Source organism: Polypterus senegalus, chromosome 2 (assembly GCF_016835505.1).
Source record: "Polypterus senegalus isolate Bchr_013 chromosome 2, ASM1683550v1, whole genome shotgun sequence".
NCBI classification, from domain to species: domain Eukaryota; kingdom Metazoa; phylum Chordata; class Cladistia; order Polypteriformes; family Polypteridae; genus Polypterus; species Polypterus senegalus.
In genome coordinates this window covers 148,254,221-148,276,514 of record NC_053155.1, presented here as the reverse complement: position 1 = coordinate 148,276,514, position 22,294 = coordinate 148,254,221, and the positions used below count along the sequence as shown (strand labels likewise).

The 22,294-nt window shown below is 37.9% G+C and overlaps 1 protein-coding gene across 1 annotated transcript in view; it reads right to left on the bottom strand.

Moving 5' to 3' along the window:
• Nucleotides 1-22,294, bottom strand: part of nalcn (sodium leak channel, non-selective) — an 828,408-nt gene that overhangs the window by 377,866 nt on the left and 428,248 nt on the right. The window contains exon 13 of the mRNA XM_039744792.1: nucleotides 6,280-6,447. Within this exon, the coding sequence (XP_039600726.1) occupies nucleotides 6,280-6,447 (168 nt within the window). The remainder of the gene's footprint in view (nucleotides 1-6,279; nucleotides 6,448-22,294) is intronic.

Here is a 22,294-nt window from a genome sequence, read left to right as displayed (position 1 = left end):
TGTCTCTGAGAGGCCGTATCTCGAACTAGGGCTTGCTGATCGCAGCTTGGATGTAGCTTTAGTCTTCGATTCTTTCGGACCCCCCTTCTTGTTGGCCATGTTTATATGTGTTTACATATACTGTAGCGGTCCCTCTCGGGTTGAATAAATACAGGATAGGAAGGGGATTAAGGCCAGGTGTACTGGAGATGGGTTCAAATTTTTCAAGCATGGTGTGGATGGAGGGAGAAATAAGGTAGGGTTTATCCTGAAGGAACAGTATGTCAAGGGTGTTTTGTACGTGAAAAGAGTATTGGACAGAGTGATGATTATAAACCTGACAACTGAGGGTGTGATGATGAATGTTATTAGTAGATATTCCCTGCAAGTTGCATGTATAGTGGATGAGAAAGAAGATTTCTGGAGTGAGTTGGATGAAGTGGTGAAGAGTGTACCCAAGGGAGACAAAGTGGTGATTGGAGCAAATTTTATTGGACATGTTGGTGAAGGGAAGAGGGGATGAGGAGATGATGGGTAGGTATGGTGTCAAGGAGAGGAATGAAGAAAGTCAGATTGTAGTGGATTTTGCAAAAAGGATGAATATGGCTGTGGTGAATAAGTATTTTAAGAACAGGGAAAAACACAAGGTGACGTACAAGAATGGAGGAAGATACAAAAAGGTGTATTATATCCTGTGCACAAGGATCAGACAGAAGGAGGATGGCGATTCCAGAGTGGTGATAGGGAAAGTGAAGTTAGGCAGCATAGGATGGAGGTCTGTAGGATGATGTTGGAAATCAAGAAGAGGAAGAGAGTGCAGGAAGAGCCAAGGATCAAGTGGTGGAAGTTGAAAAAGGAAGACTGTAAGGTGGAGTTCAGGGAGGAGGTAAGACAGGCATTAGGTGGCAGTGAAGAGTTGCCAGATAGCTGTGTAACTACAGCAGATTTGGTAAAGGAGACAGAAGGGTGTCTGGTTGGACATCTGGACAGAGGAAGGAGGACAAAGAAAAGAGCGCGAAGGTTGGATGCTGAGGAGATAGTGAACTAGGGAGTGCACTGGTTTAGCAAGGAAAAAGTAAGGACCGCTATGAAGAATGGGAAATGGGCAGTTGGCCAAAATGACATACCTGTGGTAGCATGGAGGTGTTTACGAAAGATAGCAGAGGAGTTTTTAACCAGACTGAAGTAGTGGACTGGTGCCGATTTTTAAGAATAAGTGTAATGTGCAGAACTGTCTTAACTACAGAGGGATAAAACTGTTCACCCACAGCATGATGTTGCATGGAAAAGTAGTAGAAGATAGGTTAAGAACAGATGTAATGATTAGTGAGCATAAATATGGTTTCATGCCAGGAAAGATCACTACAGATGCAATGTTTGCTCTGAGGGTGTTGATGGAGGAGTATAGGGAAGGCCGAAAGGAGCTGCATTATGTCTTTGTGGACAACATATGACAGGGTGCCTAGAGGGGAGTTGTAGTACTGTATAAGGAAGTCAGAAGTGACAGATAAATGAGAGTGGTACAGGATATGTACAAGGGATGTGTGACAGGGTTGAGGTCTGCAGAGTGACAGATGGGTTTAACGTGGAGGTGGGATTACAGCAGGGATCAGCTCTGAGCCCGTTCTTATTTGCAGTGGTGATGGACAAGTTGACATAGGAGATTAGACAGGAGTCCTCATGGACTATGATGTTTGCTGATGACATTGTGATCTGTAGCGAGAGTAGGGAGCAGGTTGAGGAGACCATGGAGAGGTGAAGCTATGCTCTAGAGAGGAGAGGAATGAAGGTCAGTAGGAACAAGACAGAATACATGTGTGTGAATGAGAAGGAGATCAGTGGAATGGTGAGGATACAGGGAGTAGAGCTGGAAAAGGTGGATGAGTTTAAATACTTGAGATCAACAGTACAGAGTAACGGGAATTGTGGAAGAGAGGTGAAGAAGAGAGTGCAGGCAGGGTGGAGAAGAGTGTCAGGAATTATTTGTGACAGAGAACTACCGGCAAGAGTGAAAGGGATGGTCTACAAGACGGTTGTGAGACCAGCTGTGTTATATGGGTTGGAGATGGTGGCACTGACCAGAAAGCAGGAGACAGAGCTGGAGGTAGCAGTGTTAAAGATGCTAAGATTTGCATTGGGTGTAACAAGGATGGATATGATTAGAAATGAGTACATTAGAGGGTCAGCTCAAGTTGGATGGTCAGAGAGGGGAGATTGCATTGGTTTGGACATGTGCAGAGGAGAGATACTAGGTATACTGGGAGAATAATGCTAAGGATGTAGCTGCCAGACAAGAGGTAAAGAGGAAGGCCTAAGAGAAGGTTTATGGATGTGGCAAGAGAGGACATGCAGTTGGTGGGTGTGACAAAACAAGATGCAGAGGACAGGAAGATATGGAAATAGATGATCAGCTGTGGCAACCCTTTACGGGAATGGCCAAAACAAGAAGAAGATACAACACTGTTGGAAATGTCATATGTTTAGGTTTGTCATGATGATGAAGATGATATAAATTTGACATGGTTACGGTATCCTTTATCTTTCACTGAATAAATCAGCGTCAAGAAGGCCCTAGTACTACATTGATTTTTTTTTATTTCTTGACTCGTAATAATTCTCAGACATTTAATTTGTCCTTAACATTTAGATTAGCTAACATGAAATGCAGTCCATTTTCAATTTACAGGTAAAATTCAGTTACAACTAATATCATTAAAACAATGGTCCCCATATTTTTACAGTTTCCACATAAGACAGAGTCTATAAAAATCTTGTTACTCCAAAATACATTCGGCAGATACTTTAATTACAACGAAGAGCCCAAAAGACCTTGAAATACCTGAATGAATCATCCACAGAGCAGTTAGTTCTGTGGTTGAAGCTCAGTTGTGCACAATGATCCCCGAACTTTCCCTGTACTGTTATTTTTTTTTCAGTTTTTTTCAGTGATTCATTTTGCTCATTGCCTGTCAAAAACATTACCACATTGTTAGACATTTATGCATATATTTGTCTTTCATATAAAATAAATTAATCCACTACATCTGATGTTGACCAATGAATTCATAGTTCTTGGTTTCCTGCTGACACTAGACATTGCTATTCAAAGAGTGTAAGTGTGACATCCCTTTCTGTTATACCAATATACAGTAAACTACTGTATTTAGAAAAAAGCTGAACATGAAATGTTTAAAAATTTTTTAAAAGAGCCTTTTAGCTTTGTGGCTTTATTGAGTAGGCAGAAGAAAACCCATCACAATGTCTTGAATTCACATATTATCCTTTTATTCATTTTATGTGGTCTCTTGCTGAAAAATTTCAGTTAAAAGAAATTTATAATTGAACACAAATGACAAATGCCTAGACTGAGCAGCAGCCATACTGAGGCTTTCAAAATATTCAATTTTATTAGAATCAAAAAGAGCAGTGGAGACTACTCGAGCCCACAAAAAGAGAAAAAGACAGCATGCCAGTGTGGTAATTATCGATGATATATGTCATTATGAAAAGGCAGTGAGAAAATACTGTATATGCTTAGTGTACTAATTATAAGGATTTCCATTAGCTGAGCTCGAAACCCTGATGGATCTAGAGAGACGGAAATGCTGCAACCCCTTATTGGTGACCTGACAGAGGACACTAACAACTTGCACAAAAAATATTAAATACGTAAAAGCAATTAGAAGGCAGAAATGTGCTGCTAATTCAGCAAGATATTTTTACAGCAGAATGGAGAAAAATGGGAAAGCAGTGAGTGGCGTTAAGAACTTCTTGCAGGAACCATTGCTAGTTTAAAAAAAAAAAAGTTCATTACATTAGACTTATGTTTGTGCCTATGAAGATTTGTTTCACTCATCCGTCTTTGTAAAGACAGAAGTGAGTACCTGCATAGCACATTATCACCTAAAGGAAACAAACAAACACTTCAGTGCTGAGAAGTAGACCTTGTGACTTGAAATCATTTATACAACGTGGAAAATGAAGAAACAAAGAGGAAATTAACTAACAAATGACTAGGAAACAGAATGTCAAAATTAAAGCCTTAGAATTGGTAACAATCATACCATCTACTTACTGAGAGTAAAAAGTTGTGCTCTCACAAAATACTTATTCACTTTGCTATGTCCACCATGTCAATAGCCATGTATTATGCCCCCACACCCACCAAAATCACGTGAAGACCCGAATCTCTCCCTCATTGAAAAACTCATTCCTGTGTAAATGCATTTCTTCTGCATGCATTGCTCTGATTTTCCGTAAGTATATATTCAACAATATTTTGAGCAAAAATGCATGTTTTTTGACCGTTGTGAGCATACAACTGGATATATACAGTATTTCAAAGCCATTACAAATGGCAAGTAACAGTCAGTCATTGTCCAACCTGCTATATCCTAATACAGGGTCACGGGGGACTGCTGGAGGCAATCCCAGCCAATACAGGCGCAAGGCAGAAACAAACCCTGGGCAGGGCGCCAGCCCACCGCAGGGTACACACACACACACACCCCAAGCACACATTAGGGACAATTTAGGATCGCCAATCCACCTAACCTGCATGTCTTTGGACTGTGGGAGGAAACTAGAGCACCCAGAGGAAACCCACACAGACAGGGGGAGATCATGCAAACCCAGGTCTCCTTACTGCAAGGCAGCAGTGCTACCACTGCACTTCCGTGCCACCCTGGCAAGTAACATACAGTATAAAAAGATAATTTTTTGGGTGGAGTATTCATTCAAACTACTCATTGTAAATAAACTACTAATTTTCTTTCCCTTTCGACATTTTTTATTTGTTTGCTGGCAAAGATTTGATGGAAGTTTTGCAGTTCACCCCATTTTAGAAAATATGCCATCTATGATATGATACATTCATTGCATTAAATTTTTGCAACAATAAATTGGTTTGAAATTAGTTCTAAAATAATACTACCTTAGATATAAATATGGTGTTCTTATCTTGAGGCCTTAATTCATACAAATACAGGTGTTTTTAGAGAGTGATAAAAGAGAGGTTTGTTTTCTTTCCCCTTTGTCACCATTCCAGTTGAACTGCTGCTTATTTGTCTATATAAGAATGCCAAAGATTAAACAGCTTTTCCTTATAGATGATGTCCTGTTTAATATATGTTTATATTGCCAGTTGTCACAGATAATGAACAATCTAAAAAAAATCCCCAGGTTCAGGTTAATTATGACTAAAACTATTAGTATTTCCTTTAAACAGTCCATTATTCATTAGACAAATTAGTGCAGTTAAAGTGTATGATTTTCCAAAATCCCTTCAATTGTTTCAGTATATTTGGGTTTACAAAAGTATCTTTTAAGAATCTAAAACAAACCTTTAAATATATAATTATTTCTTTATAAATGTAATTACATTATGCTATAATAGAAAAAGTACATCTATACAAAAAGTATATATTTTTATCAACTAACTCTGATTTTTATTAAATAATTCCAAAGGTGTTAGCACTGACTGGAAGCCACATTTATGGGTTTGTGTTGACTCATGTTCTGTTCTGTTTAAAACCACCTGACAAGCAGTTTTTGTTTCATTCTTGAAAAAAAAAAAAATTCTGCAATGCTCTCGAAATGCTTGAATCATTTGGAAGATGGTCACAATAGCAATCCTAGGTATCATCATAGAAACACGTTGTCTCATCAGCAAAAAAAATATGGTGCAATAGTAAATGCTTTGATTACATTCAGAGTTGTATATGTTATATGCGTTTTTAATGAAAATATTGTCTTAATGACCAGTTCAGTTTAAAGTTCCCTACCAAACTGGTGAAAGGTTATTGCACGTTGGGTAGAGGTTTACATATTTTCTATGTCATAGATTTGGATCTTACATAATTTGATGATAAACAAACCCTAACCCTAAATTAAATATCTGTTGTTGGAATAAAACATATTTTATTATTTACTGTACATGTTTTATAATGCCATTCTTTTATATATGCATATCACTAAGCATGTTACATTAGTGACATCCATGTTACTGACTTCACACTAACCAAGCATATATATTTATAAAACATATATGCCTTTTTCTTGGTAGTTTGAATCTCTTATTAAATGCCTTTCATCTGTGGTGCTTCCTAACATGTGATTTGAGTTTCTGGATGTAGAAGAGCACTTTTACCTTAATATATTATGTACCACCTTTTAATATATTTTTAAAAATGAATAAGCATGATATTTAAAGTCTTTGCTGTCACTTCGGCAGGTGGGAAAGACCATAGCTAAGTAGCCAGTGTAACCTCAGCACGAATTAAATGATCAGAAAATATTTACCTGAAAATAAGTGAACTGAGAATGATACAGGTCTGGATAGATGTGCAGTGTTGTTCCAACAACAAGAAGGGATTCAAACTTATGAAGGGAAGAACTTATATAACCAGTAAATCCTAAACACCAGATTTTTAGAAGGGCCTCTAGATCGAAGAGAACAGTGAATGCAACCTGCAAAACAAAAGTACATGAACAAGATTTACAGCTGTCAGTAAAGGATAAAACATCAACAAATAAAAGTTTCTAGAAATAATGTCAACATCACAGACCTATAGCAAATTTGAATTATCTGTTTTGATTTAGAATTAGAGATTGTATTTGGCACCAAAAAAAAGTTGCAAAAACAGGATTGCAAAACATTTTCATTAAATGCTCACAGAAGTACAAACCAGCAAAGAGAGTTCTGCTGCACGGCAGGTTTCTGGCCTACCTGAGCTCTCTCTAGGACAACTCATGTTACAGTGTGATAGGTTTACCGCCATAGTCAAGCTCCCAACCTTCCAATGTCCCTGGAATGGGTTATTCCATGCCCTAGATAATTCAGGCACTTGATCGTAAAGTGGAAATGTGAGTTGCTGGGCGATTAATCGGGAAAGTAGTGTTAATCATGTGAAGTATTATTGGGAATTGCTTATTTTGAAGCATATCTCTCAAAGATGCACATTTGGCATTAGGTCTCTACAATACACAGTACAAAATGATGAAAACTATGAGACTATATTTTATACTGTTTGTTCTGTAGTATCAATCTGTTGTTATAACATTCTATTTTATCATCATATTATAAAGTTTAACTTTTATAAATAACAATGTTTGATTTTCAATATTGTTACATATGGCTGGGGAGGCTAGGGTTATAGTGCCGAAATGTCAGGGAGGGCAAGGTTTAAAGAAAGTCTTATCGAAAATCTTAAATCAATTTTATAAGAATGACATATTGAATTATAGTTGGATAATTTGTTATCAATACAAGATTAGTGCAAACAGTAAGATATTATTCAGTTTTGTGGCAAAGTTACTTTTAAAAATCAATATACATGCAATACATTTAATATTTTGGAAGTAAAGTACAAATTTAATAGGTAACATAAATTGATACAATTTAGGATATAGCATAAAAAGTAAGATACTGCCTTCCCAGGACTAGCTGGCAAATCACCACTTTAATAAATATTGTACATGTACTGTAACAAAGAGAGAAGGGGGTGGAAAACATTAGCTTTGTGTTCCATTGGCATCTTGCATGGTCACAAGTGCTAACATACATTCCCTACAATTAGAGGCTGATTCGAAAGCTTTGGAACAAGAATTTAAAAATACTATACATTTATATCACAACAGATGTTTTCAGTTTGAGTGGTCTAAAGCACAAAAGTCCCAAATAATTTCAAACAATGCCCACTAGAAGGGGAAATACAGTGAAAAAAGTAATGCAGAAGGCCATGTAGAATCTTTATGAATAAAAAGATTTATTAATAAAGAAATGCTCTATAGCACAAAAATCTGCTCTGAGCAGCATAAAGGCAAAAGCAGTTGCCTAAAAAATAAAGGCAATCCGACAGCAAACCAAGTCCCCATACAGTAATTAATCCAACGACGAAGTCAAAAAACAGAGCAAAAATTGCAGAAAAGACAAAAGCTCAGCAAAAACCACAAAGAGACTCCTGCTGCTCCCCAAGCATATTCAAATTAACTGCAATGGACTGTGAGTTGCCCCAACATTTATAAGGCTAAGAGCAGCCCCTTGCGGTGATGGGCAGGTAATCCCACCTCTTAGAGAACCGCCCACAAAACACAAAGCACATAACAAAATGCATAAAATGTAAAGTATTGTTCAAATCGTAAACAAATGCAATAGTAACATACTGCATATGTTCTGATTTCGAGGTGAAAAGTTGGGTCTGGTTGGGGAAGATACACTGGTATGGCACATTGCCGTACCCACCACACAATGAAACAGGTTGGGATCCTGGTTGGCAACCCTCCCAGGCAGACATGCAGCCCAGTCCCACCCCCTGGAAATGACTATCTGTCTGCTGCAGCCAGGTGTTACATGGTTGCCCCCTTGGCCTGGTCCAGCCCCTCGGGTCCTCAACAATGAGGATCCTGTGAGCTGGATCACCCATGGGAAATTGCACTACATGGCTGTAGTGCTGTAACTGATGCTTCCTCACAATGCAGGCAATGTGCCTCATTTGGGGCTCTGTGAGCAGCTGCTTGTTCGACACAAAGTTAACCAGCGGTACCCAAGGATTCTCCAAAGAGACATAGTACTGAAGGAGTCGAGTCTCCGTCTTAAGTCACTGGATAGCGTCAATGTCTCACAACCAAACAGCTAAACAGAAAGCCCCAGGACTCTAAAGACTTCAACCTTCATCCTTTTGCAGATATATTGGGAGTGCCACATTCCCTTTTACAGCAACCTCATGACCCCATGTACTCTTCTAATCCGTCTAATGACTTGATAGTAAAAATCACCAGAGACATGAATGTCACTGCCGAGGTAAGCAAACCTCTCTATAAGGTTGTTATTCTCTCTGCAGACAGACACACTGCCGATGGCTGTGCCCAAAAGGTCATTAAAAGCCTGGATCTTGGTTTTTATCCAGGACACTCACAAGCCCAGACACTAAGGGCCGGTTTATACTTCACACTCAGAATGCGTACGCGCCCGCATCATGGCTGCCACGTGTTCCCAGTGTTCATTTCACATGTTCTCTGAGCAGGTCCTCAGAAATTAACGCGACACGTGCACGAGTTGCAGTACCAGCAAAAAGTCGGGGGGCGCAGTGTGCTAAAAGTCGGAACATGACATCAGAGTCTCTGTTTACTATCTACATGTGACAGAAAGCCTCTAGGCAGATCCTAGGGGATCGATGTGTGCGATTCGCTGTTTGATGAATGGTTCGATGTGGTGAAGCAAAATGCCAACATATAGATGCATTCGTGGTACTTTTATATTCAAGCGTTGCATATTCCCGATCGTAATGACACAATACATTTTAAAAGTCTCACATACCATCTTTTGTGCCGTCTTTTTTTTTTTTTTTTTGCAACTTCACAACAGCAACATAATGTATAGCGCTGTCTTTGAGCCACTGAGAAAAAAATAAAGGACACGCTGAAAACGTGTACTGTATTTTGTGATTAAAGAGGAAATTTCGGCTTTAATCTCGAAATGTACACTTTAACATCGTAGTTTACTTTATCATTAAAGCAGACCATCGTAAACATCATCCCAGTTTTTAATTGCTATGAGCTTCTTGGACCTGACAGCAGCGGTAAGCAGCAATAGATCACCACACAGAACACATGACATGTATGATATTCCAACTCTCTGCACATTTAGAATCTTTAGATTTAAACTTGATATCACTTTCATGATGAAATGCATTAAAGTGTGTGTGTGACAGCGCATCACTTTTTCCACATTTTATGTTACAGTCTCATTCCAAAATGGATTAAATTCATTTTTTTCCTCAGAATTCTACACACAACACCCCATAATGACAACGTGAAAAAAGTTTACTTGAGGTTTTTGCAAATTTATTAAAAATAAAAAACTGAGACATCACATGTACATAAGTATTCACAGCCTTTGCCATGAAGCTCAAAATTGAGCTCAGGTGCATCCTGTTTCCCCTGATCATCCTTGAGATGTTTCTGCAGCTTAATTGGAGTCCTCCTGTGGTAAATTCAGTTGATTCGACATGATTTTGAAAGGCACACACCTGTCTATATAAGGTCCCACAGTTGACAGTTCATGTCAGAGCAGAAACCAAGCATGAAGTCAAAGAAATTGTCTGTAGAACTCCGAGACAGGATTGTCTCGAAGCACAAATCTGGGAAAGGTTACAGAAAAATTTCTGCTGCTTTGAAGGTCCCAATGAGCACCACAATGGCCTCCATCATCCGTAAGTGGAAAAATTTCGAAACCACCAGGACTCTTCCTAGAGCTGGCCAGCCATCTAAACTGAGCGATCGGGGGAGGTGGGCCTTAGTCAGGGAAATGACCAAGAACCCAATGGTCACTCTGTCAGAGCTCCAGAGGTCCTCTGTGGAGAGAGAAGAACCTTCCAGAAGGACAACCATCTCTGCAGCAATCCACCAATCAGGCCTGTATAGTAGAGTGGTCAGACGGAAGCCACTCCTTAGTAAAAGGCACATGGCAGCCCGCCTGGAGTTTACCAAAAGACACCTGAAGGAATCTCAGACCATGAGAAACAAAATTCTCTGGTCTGATGAGACAAAGATTGAACTCTTTGGTGTGAATGCCAGGCGTCACGTTTGGAGGGAACCAGGCACCGCTCATCACCAGGCCAATACCATCCCTACAGTGAAGCATGGTGGTGGCAGCATCATGCTGTGGGGATGTTTTTCAGTGGCAGGAACTGGGAGACTAGTCAGGATAAAAGGAAAGATGACTGCAGCAATGTACAGAGACATCCTGGATGAAAACCTGCCCCAGAGTGCTCTTGACCTCAGACTGGGGCGATGGTTCATCTTTCAGCAGGACAACGACCCTAAGCACACAGCCAAGATATCAAAGGAATGGCTTCAGGACAACTCTGCGAATGTCCTTGGGTGGCCCAGCCAGAGCCCAGACTTGAACCTGATTGAACATCTCTGGAGAGATCTTAAAATGGCTGTGCACCGACAATTCCCATCCAACCCGATGGAGCTTGAGAGGTGCTGCAAAGAGGAATGGGCAAAACTGGTCGGTAGGGGGGATGGAACAGCGGTCTGCTTGCTGCTTCTGCTGATCGACACATTTACAAAACAAAAGAAACTGATGGGAGAGGTGCATAGGAATTTAAGGTGGGCTGGGATTACAAGTTTTTTTGTAGGCTTCAGGGATTCCAGTGTTAATGATATAAAATTGGCATCTACTGTATATTTTCTTTGCCAAGTGACAAGTTGTAGCATGAAGGAAACCGCACAAATTGGCCTTCTAGGATGGTATGTTTACAATAAAGGTGTCCACGAAGAATTACTGGCTTTGATACCTCTTAAAGGACAAACTCAAGGTGAAGATATCTCTGCAGCAATTTTGGAATTTTTGACTGTTAGGGAAATTAAAATCAATAAACTGGTATCTATCGCTATAGGTGGAGCACCCAGTAATGACGGGTAAAAATAAAGGCTTTGTTACCCTCTTCAAACAAAACTACTTTTGTTTGCAGAAGACTTGAAAAGAGGAGATCTGTTTAATTTTGAAACTTTAAAAATCAATTTGGAAACTATTGGAAACGTTCATTGATAGCAAGTTCTTTCTGGCAACTACTGTATTACAAAAATACATGATTCATTTACTGGTCACTTTGAAAATTTCAGAGATGAAAAGTCCACTTTTTCATTTTTGACAAATGTACTTGTGGCATGTCAATCTAATAAATTTTTTGCCATTTCCAACAGTCAACAGAGCTCATTTTGAACTACAACTAACAGACTTGAAAAGGAAAGATTTGTAGTCTTAAAAATGTATATCTTTACAAGTGGAACTAGAAAACCTGGAGAGAGAAAAGGCGACTTTAGCCATGAATTACAAATGGATTGAAATTTCCAACTGTTGAAAGGAGGACCAACTGATTTTCAAAATGTGAAACAACCTTCCAGACTATTATTGTCAACTCAAAATAGTAGCATTTGGATTTTTAATGATTTTTGGGTCCACTTGCAGTATTCTTAGTGGCTTAGAAATATGAATGCTTCTGGAGTAATATGCAATTAAATTTTAAAAGTATGCCTGTTTTTAAAGCTAAGAGTGCAGGTTATTATATTCAACTATTTTTATTTTTTTTTTTTTTTAAAGGTGTTTGACTCAGTGTTTTCATGATGGCAGATCCAAATTTCTAAAAGGATACAGTGGTGTGAAAAACTATTTGCCCCCATCCTGATTTCTTATTCTTTTGCATGTTCGTCACACAAAATGTTTCTGATCATCAAACACATTTAACCATTAGTCAAATATAACACAAGTAAACACAAAATATAGTTTTTAAATGATGGTTTTATTATTTAGGAGAAAAAATCCAAACCTATATGGCCCTGTGTGAAAAGTAATTGCCCCTTGTTAAAAATAACCTAACTGTGGTGTATCACACCTGAGTTCAATTTCCGTAGCCACCCCAGGCCTGATTACTGCCACACCTGTTTCAATCAAGAAATCACTTAAATAGGAGCTGCCTGACACAGAGAAGAAGACCAAAAGCACCTCAAAAGCTAGACATCATGCCAAGATCCAAAGAAATTCAGGAACAAATGAGAACAGAAGTAATTGAGATCTATCAGTCTGGTAAAGGTTATAAAGCCATTTCTAAAGCTTTGGGACTCCAGCAAACCACAGTGAGAGCCATTATCCACAAATGGCAAAAACATGAAACAGTGGTGAACCTTCCTGGAGTGGCCGGCCGACCAAAATTACCCCAAGAGCGCAGAGACGACTCATCCGAGAGGTCACAAAAGACCCCAGGACAACGTCTAAAGAACTGCAGGCCTCACTTGCCTCAATTAAGGTCAGTGTTCACGACTCCACCATAAGAAAGAGACTGGGCAAAATGGCCTGCATGGCAGATTTCCAAGGCAAAAAGAACATTAGGACTCGTCTCAATTTTGCTAAGAAACATCTCAATGATTGCCAAGACTTTTGGGAAAATACCTTGTGGACTGATGAGACAAAAGTTGAACTTTTGGAAGGCAAATGTCCCGTTACATCTGGCGTAAAAGGAACACAGCATTTCAGAAAGAACATCATACCAACAGTAAAATATGGTGGTGGTAGTGTGATGGTCTGGAGTTGTTTTGCTGCTTCAGGACCTGGAAGGCTTGCTGTGATAGATGGAACCATGAATTCTACTGTCTACCAAAAAATCCTGAAGAAGAATGTCCGCCCATCTGTTCGTCAACTCAAGCTGAAGCGATCTTGGGTGCTGCAACAGGACAATGACCCAAAACACACCAGCAAATCCACCTCTGAATGGCTGAAGAAAAACAAAATGAAGACTTTGAAGTGGCCTAGTCAAAGTCCTGACCTGAATCCAATTGAGATGCTATGGCATGACCTTAAAAAGGCAGTTCATGCTAGAAAACCCTCAAATAAAGCTGAATTACAACAATTCTGCAAAGATGAGTGGGCCAAAATTCCTCCAGAGCGCTGTAAAAGACTCATTGCAAGTTATCGCAAACGCTTGATTCCAGTTATTGCTGCTAAGGGTGGCCCAACCAGTTATTAGGTTCAGGGGGCAATTACTTTTTCACATAGGGCCATGTAGGTTTGGATTTTTTTTTCTCCCTAAATAATAAAAACCATCATTTAAAAACTGCATTTATTGTTTACTTGTGTTATATTTGACTAATGGTTAAATGTGTTTGATGATCAGAAACATTTTGTGTGACAAATAAGCAAAAGAATAAGAAATTAGGAAGGGGGCAAATAGTTTTTCACACCACACTGTATTTTTGCATTAACATGTACATAGCTTTTCCTCATGTAGCTCAACACCCCTCAAGATTTAGATGATTTCAAAAAGTTTATTTTTTATTTATTGAGTATTATTAAATCTGTGAAGACATTTATTTATGATGTGCTTTGTTTTTTAATATTTTTAATTTGTGTACCCATTGTATAAAGATCCTCTGGGGATCTTTTCTGCTCACAACTATCAGGAAATTTCAATGCTTCCTTCTGACATACTCTTTTAAGTTCATTTTGAAATTTCTGCACATTATACATTATTTTTATTTACTGATTGATTGATTGGCTGTATTATCTGTCCTGTGAGTCTGTATCCTTGTTTTTCATGTTTATACTGCTGTATACATGTGAATTTCCCTTTGGGATTCATAAAGTTTATCTAATCAGATATCGCTATTCTCATTACAGTACCCTGATTCTGAACATGATTTAGGTTCAGAACAGATGGAGGGATTGTCTTTAACATTTTGAGAGTACACTCATGTGACGATTTACGGCCGACCGAGTTAAGGTGGTTCTTATTTACAGCCAAGGATCATAGGAAAACAATTTGGCGGTAATGTTATAGAAATTGCCAAAACAAGTCAAAGTAATAAATCTTTCGTTATTATCATTATTATTTCACAGGGTATCATATATTTTCAAATTCTTGCTGGTTCCTTCAAGGTTTGTTTTGATTGGTGCCAATCCATATGGCTAATGCATTCAGCCCACATTACCTTCCCTTACACCAGTGTTTGTTAATGTTTATGGTCCCATGAAGTAGTTTTGCTTTTTTAAATTTACTGATGAATTACAATTACAAACCACCCCCTTGATGAAACAAACTCAATTAGGGGGTCAACTCAGTGAAATAAGCTCACTTAAAAATGGGAAAACCTTGTGCAGTTACTGAGACATGAAGACACGATTCTGTTGGTTTGATCTACTTCATACTGGCAGTTAAAGTATGCATACCGGTGACCCACACCAGACCCACAGGGCCTCAATTGCATGACAAACATAGGTGAATTTGTCACACGACACTTGACTGTACTTTTTTCTTCAGCTCTCTGCAAAATTCAAAGCGAATTCATGCATTAGGCAATTTCATGGAAAGGGCAAAAAAAAAAATGACATGATGATGCTTTTCCCTGAGGGAAAAAAGTGACAGTCTGCCACTCTCTTTTCAAAGTCTTTTACCCTCAATTTTACTGTGCTAACAAGGGTGAAACATCCTTGTGCTGCACATTTCACTCCTACATGTGCAAATGTAATGGATACAAATATTCTAAAGTGTTATATTGAAAAACAACTCTGTACTGTATTATGTTTAAAAATAATTGCTTGGATTAAACAGGTTTGAGAATTTTATTTTTATTGCAAAGTTTGGAAGACATTTCAATAATTGCAATGTCACCCCCCTCCCATAACAACACCTACCATCACACCTGTCTCTCATGTTGATGACTGCAGACACTGAACTGTTACATAAGGCTTTTTTGAACTCACTTGCCTGTATGTAAACATTATTCCTCGTTGTAATCAGTGCTCTGTCTATGGGCTAGTTCTTTATCTCCAATGACATTAGCAATTGCTTGCAGTGGAGTGTTGTACTGTGTTAGCCATAAATTGATACAGAAGAAAGTAGGGTGAAATGACACCTTTTATTGGCTAACTAAATAGATTACAAAGCTTTTGAGGCAACTAAGGCCCCTTCATCAGGCAAGGTGTAACAAAGAAACTGAAAAATGCTCTAGCCTATATTGGGACATCAAAGTGATTTTTTTTCTTTCTTTCATCTTAACAACCTTTTAGTTCAAATGTTAGCAAAATTAATAAATTAATAAACTTTAGATGAATTAACGCTGAAAGAAGAGAACAATGAACTAATAAAATGTAGAGATAAGATAATCATCACTAGAGAAAGTCCTGTAAGGTTTTTTTGAAGTGTATTGTCTGTAAGATTGGCCTCTGATGTAGTCAACTGGTCAATCGGTCTGAAAGTCCACATATCTGGTCATGAAACTCATGTCTCTATTCAGACCATTTTGTAGAGTATTGAATTTAAGCATAAGTTTGTATTCTCATTCTCTCTGCTCCTGTTGGGTCTTGAAAATACAAATAAGCACAGTGATCATCAGATCCTTTATGCTGTGGCCATTACTTTTAAAATGTGCTGCCACTGGAAGATCAACACTGTTCTGATTGATATGAAATCTGTGTGAGTTCATTCGCTGGCGCAGTGTCTGATCAGTTTCCCCTACATACAATCCAGTGTTGGGGCACCTTATGCACATGATTAGGTAGACCACATTAGCAGATTTGCATGTAAACGAACCCTTTATTTTATGCTCCTGCTGGCAATGTGGTATAACTACCTTATCTGTCGTGTAGATATGTGCACAGGTGCCACACCTGTTCTGTAGGCAGGGAGATGTGCCACTTGCTGCTGAGCCACACATAGAGTTTCGGACAAGAAGTTGTTTGAGGTTTGGTGGTTGTCTATATGCAAGGAGGGGAGGTTCTGGGAATATATCCTTCAGTTTATTGTCTTTCTGTACCATTTCTGTACCGGTTGAAGCTCTTTCATAATTTTGCAAAGTCTTTTCAGATGTGGATGATAAGTTACAACTATTGGGACCCAGTTCTTGGTTTCTACACCTTTGTACTCCAGAAGGGTTTCTCTGGGTATAGCCATAGCTCTCCTGATTTGTAGGTCTGTTGATTTTGGAGTGTATCCTTGTTTGATAAAGTCTGTCCTGAATTTCTGCAGTTGTGTGTACGATTGTAACTTATTGCCTGGTTATAGATGATGGAGTTCCGTGTATACTTTGCAATCTGTCTTTGGTAAAACCCAGAAATAAAGAGAATTACAAGCAAAGGAATGTGGCACATAAAATATCTCTCTATACAGACGAGATAGATCAGTTTATCACTGACTCAAATGTATAATTTTTGTTCTTAATCTATTATACTGTATATATAAAAGCCAAATACCACTGACTCACTCATCATGAAATCTTCAAAACCATGAGGACTCGGGACTTGAAATTTGGAATGTAGGTTACCCTTGACCCATAGGCGTTCGCTAAGAAACGGTTTTAAAAATTTTGTGGTCCAAGTGCGTTATGTCTGTCTGCTTTCCCCGAGAGAATTACTTAATGGATTTAGAGCTGGTTGTTTTCTATAATTTGCTTGAACTTTCTGGTTGATTTTGTGACTTCTCTCATTGCGCTAAGTACCATAGTTTGCTTGCGTTACCGATGTATTTATGCAAATCCAAGAGAGTGGCTGTGGGCCGAGAATAGGGGGGCGGGCCCTTCCTCATTCACTCACCAGCCTCTGTTCGAGTTGGTCTAACTCTCGCCACGTGTTGGAGTGCACCTTGCCTCCTCTTAGCTAGCGATACCTGTTTGTTCAACAGACTATCATCTACAGATTGTTAAAGAGTAACGTTTGATGTTTTTAGAGAGAGATCAGAGCTCCATGTGTTTTACACAGTAGCTGCTGATTGCCAGAGATATCACTGCCATGTGCTTTTCTCCCCACGCGGGGAATGCTCTCCCATCAGAGCTGAACACAATTAGATATAGTGCCAACGTCTATTAATCTTTAAAGTTTGTCCTGTTTCATTACTATGTGGGTACAGCTATCTATCTATACTAATAAAAGGCAAAGCCCTCACTGACTGACTGACGGACTCACTGACTGACTCACTCACTCACTCACTGACTCATCACTAATTGTCCAAGTTCCTGTGTAGGTAGAAGGCTGAAATTTGGCAGGCTCATTCCTTACAACTTACTTACTAAAGTTGGTCAGGTTTCATTTCGAAATTCTACGAGTAATGGTCATAACTGGAAGCTATTTTTCTCCATATACCTGTAATGGAGTTGAGCTCGAAAGCCGTGGGGGGCGGAGTTTCGTGTGACATCATCACGCCTCCCACGTAATCACGTGCACTGACTGTCAACGCAGTCGGTAGAAAACCAGGAAGAGCTCCAAAAAGCCCTGAAGAAAACATGCATTATATAATTGAGAAGGCAGCGAAACAATAAGAAGCGAGCGAGTGACATATACAACCATATTCATGAGTGCTGCTACTTCGGAAACAAAGCACGGTGTACACCTAAAGTTTAAATTAAGTTCATAGACAGGCTGCCGCTGGCGTTTGTCATGCCACGGGTAATGACGGGATACAAGTTTAATGAGAAGATGCAGGATATAAACGAGAGTTTTGATCACTTTGTAACTAAGTTAAAATTGCAGGTGAAGGGTGTGCTTATGCAAATTCGAGACTGTGTTTGTGGGGGATTGACAGTTAAGGCGGGTGGGGGAGTCACGTCATCATCTCCCCTCCCATTCACCTCATTTCGCTCTGAGCTGAGCTCCGCAGCTGACGCAGTGTTACGGAAGCGACTTTGTGACACTGCCACCAAATACTCACAGAAAAATCCACAAGTTAATACACACGCTGTCTCTAGAGTTTCTCCACACTGAATCCTCCAGGCACTACTTACAAAAGGTTACATTGACAATCGTGTTACGTTATTTTTTAAATGTTTCCTTTTCTTAGCACAAGCACAGCTGAGAAGCTTCGATGCATGTGCTCCATAACAGCGTTAAAAAATCACGCATTTAATCACACTTTGCATTACAAGCAAAGGGAACTTCTGTCAATGCATGATTTTCTGGTGCACTGATTACATTGATCAGCGCTTCCCGATTCATTTTACCCTCGCACCCCCTTAGTTTGAGAAGAAGTATGAAAAAATATCAGGTTAACACAGAAAAACAGATCACCAATTGAAGCTTTATGAATAATCGATTCACCATCAATAATTGTTTTGGTAAAGCCATACTCAGTGTAATCCTCCTTCCATTTTATAATTTTTCCGCCACTAGCCATGATTAAATGAACGGTAAAAAGTAAGAGCGAAGCGAGGGTGACTTATTCAGGCAGGCAGGCGACAGCTCAATAGCTCGAATTTGGATATAAGTAGGTTCTATTTAGTCACCAGAAATATCTTTGTTAGGAATGGAAGTTGAATTTAGTCTTTAAATTTCTATGGTAAAGAAAAAGTTATGCAATGATGACTAAATTTAACTATATAAAGTCAAAACTTGTATATATAAAGTCATTCCCAAATATATAAAGTCAAAACTTGAATATATAAAGTCAGCGTCGGTATATATAAAGTCAAAACTTGTTTCTGAATGTATAAAGTCAAAACTTGAATATATAAAGTCCGCGTCGGAATATATAAAGTCATCGCTGGAATATATAAAGTCAAAACCTGAATATATAAAGTCAGCGTCGGAATATATAAAGTCATTCCTGATTATATAAAGTCAACATCGGAGTATATAAACCCACTCCTGAATATATAAAGTGAAAGTCAAAATCTATTGATTGAAACGGCTCTGATTTGAACTAATTTAACAAAAATGTATTCAGAAAAATAAATTAAAAAAACACTGTTCGATTAATGTTTTGAAAATGATGCATGTGCCCTACCCAGGATTGGTTCCTGCCTTGCTCCAGTGTTGGCTGGGATTGGCCAGCGGTGACTTTATATATTCCGACGCTGACTTTATATATTTAAGTTTTGACTTTATATATTCCAGCGCTTACTTTATATATTCCGAAATATTCCAACGCCGTCTTTATATACGCACGTTTTGACTTTATATATTTGGGAATGACTTTATATATTCAAGTTTTGACTTTATATATTCCAGCGCTGATTTTATATATTCAAGTCAAAACTTGAACCAGTCAGGTTCCAATCCTGGGCAGGGCACATGCATCATTTTCAAAACATTAATCGAACAGTGTTTTTTAAATTTATTTTTCTGAATACGTTTTTGTTAACTTAGTTCAAATCAGAGCCGTTTCAATCAATAGATTTTTGACTTTCACTTTATATATTCAGGAGTGGGTTTATATACTCCGATGTTGACTTTATATAATCAGGAATGACTTTATATATACCGACGCTGACTTTATATATTCAAGTTTTGACTTTATATATTCCAGCGCTGACTATATATATTCTGATGCTGACTTTATATATTCAAGTTTTCACTTTATATATTCCAGCAATGACTTTATACATTCACGTTTTGACTTTATATATTCTGACGCCGAATTTATAAATTCACAAAATCAATGTATTTCCCTGTTTGGCACCCCATAGTATATGTGTGTGTGTATATATGTACACACACACACACACACACACATATATATATATATATATATATATATATATATATATATATATATACAACACAATTGACAATGACAAAACAATTACATTGTCAATCATGTTATATTATTATTAAAATGTTTCCTTTTCTTTTTACTTCTCGCTGCCAAGATATATATATATATATATATATATATATATATATATATATATATATATATATATGTATATATATATATATATATATATATAGATATGATGACAACACTCATATCAATGACAAAACAATTACATTAACAACATGTTACGTTATTTTAAAAATTTTTCTTTTTCATAACTTCTTTAACACACTACTAATTCGCTGCGAAGCGCGGGTATTCTGCTAGTGTATATATATAAAAGTCAGTGTATTTGTGTGTGTAAGTATGTATGTTCCAGCATCACTTCCAAATGGCTGGAGTGATTTACATGAAACTTGGCACACATGTTTCTTATTGGTTGACTAAAAATAATGCAAGGTGAAATCAGCTCTAGCCCACCCCCTTCTGGGTAGGGTGGGGGGTTATTATGCACTCTTGTATGCATTTTATCATCCAGTTGACACTCGGAATGACCACCAGAGGGCAAACTGGAGGTGACTGCCAGCACTCTTTATTTTTGAGCACCACCGCACCCCTGTTGCTTTTGAAATGAAATAGAGTTGGCCGGTTCCTTTGTTAATTTATTTTTAAAGTTGTGTTTTATTATATTTTTTTCAAACAATTAAACAATGGGTATTTCAGCTAATAAATTATATTGACCAGATCTCAAGATTTAAAATTAATCTGGAAAAAAGTTTTTTTTTTTTCTTCCAGTGAACTCATTAGCATGTAAAATATATATTAGAAGGCTTTCTGTTTTAGAACAGTTCAAGTATGTGTGAGTTCCAGTTATAAGGAAGCTTAATTTTGTCAAACACAGTTCTACAAGTTTGAAGAATACACTAAACAAGATGTCAATGGATGGTCAGTTCTTTATTTCTCTGTAAATGGCAGAATTAATACAGTTAAAATCAGTGTTTTCCCTAAATTTTTATTCCAGTTTTAGAGTATCCCTGTAATTATTAATACATCTTTAAAAAAAAAAAAATTGACTTTATTATAAACTTCTTTATATGGAAAACGACAAAAAAATATGTTAAAAAGGCATTATGACAAAGCTCAAAATCACAGGGTGACATGGCATTGCCTGACTTTCAGCTGTGGCCATATATATATATATATATATATATATATATATATATATATATATTTTTTTGCTGATAATGTCTGCTACTAATCTTGTGCCGTTGAAGGTGAATTCATCATGTACCTTATATTTAACAGGTCAGCCTGGCAATAATTTATCCATATGTTAGGTTCAATTACAGATCAAAACAAATGTTTTTTGTAGATTAGTTGGGGGAAAGTAAATTTACAAAGTGTTAGGACCATTTGCTTGCTCTCTCTCAACTTTGATTTTCACTTGGAAAGCATTATTTCTGACTTGCCTGACATTCTAACCCTTTTCCCCTTTTTCTTTACTTTGTTACTGCTCTGGTCTGCCTTTAGCACCTCCCTTGGCTTTAGAGGAAGCTAAGCGTCATTTCCAAGAAGACTAGTGCTACAATTTTGGTTTAGGTTCAAGGTTGCTTTATTTAGTCATGTTTACACAAAAAAAACATGAAATGTGCCTTCTCAGTTGCATCTAATAACAAGACAGAAAGAAATGAAACAAAACAACTAGAGACAAGGCAGGTTAAGGTAAGGGAGTTGGATAGTGCATATTTACACAAAAAAGGTTACAGGATACATATCAAACCTTAAATCATTTTCTTCAATATTCCTTATTAAAAAGTTGTATGGCACCAGGAAGAAAGGAATTACTGGAGCAATTTGTGTGAGTTTTTAAAGTGACTATCCTTCCTGATTTACTGAAGTTAAGTTCCAGTTTCTTCAGCATTGTCCTCTGACACACACTTGCCAGATCATTTACATCAGTCCCAACAACTTTACCTGGAGCTTTTTTTTAATTTTTTGTTTGTAAGACTACTAAACCAGGCAATTAAACTGAAAGTGATAACAGACTGAATCATACTGCGATAAAAGGACAACATGAGGTCCTTGTCTACTTTAAAAAGTTTGAGCTTATGGAGGAGAAGTTAACACTGATTGCATTTTGAGAATATTTTTTTGTGTTTGCATTCCAGTTAAGATTGTTAGTTACAGTGATCCCTTGCTATATCGCGCTTCAACTTTTGCGGCTTCACTCCATCGCGGATTTTATATGTAAGCATATCTAAATATATATCATGGATTTTTTTCTGGTTCGC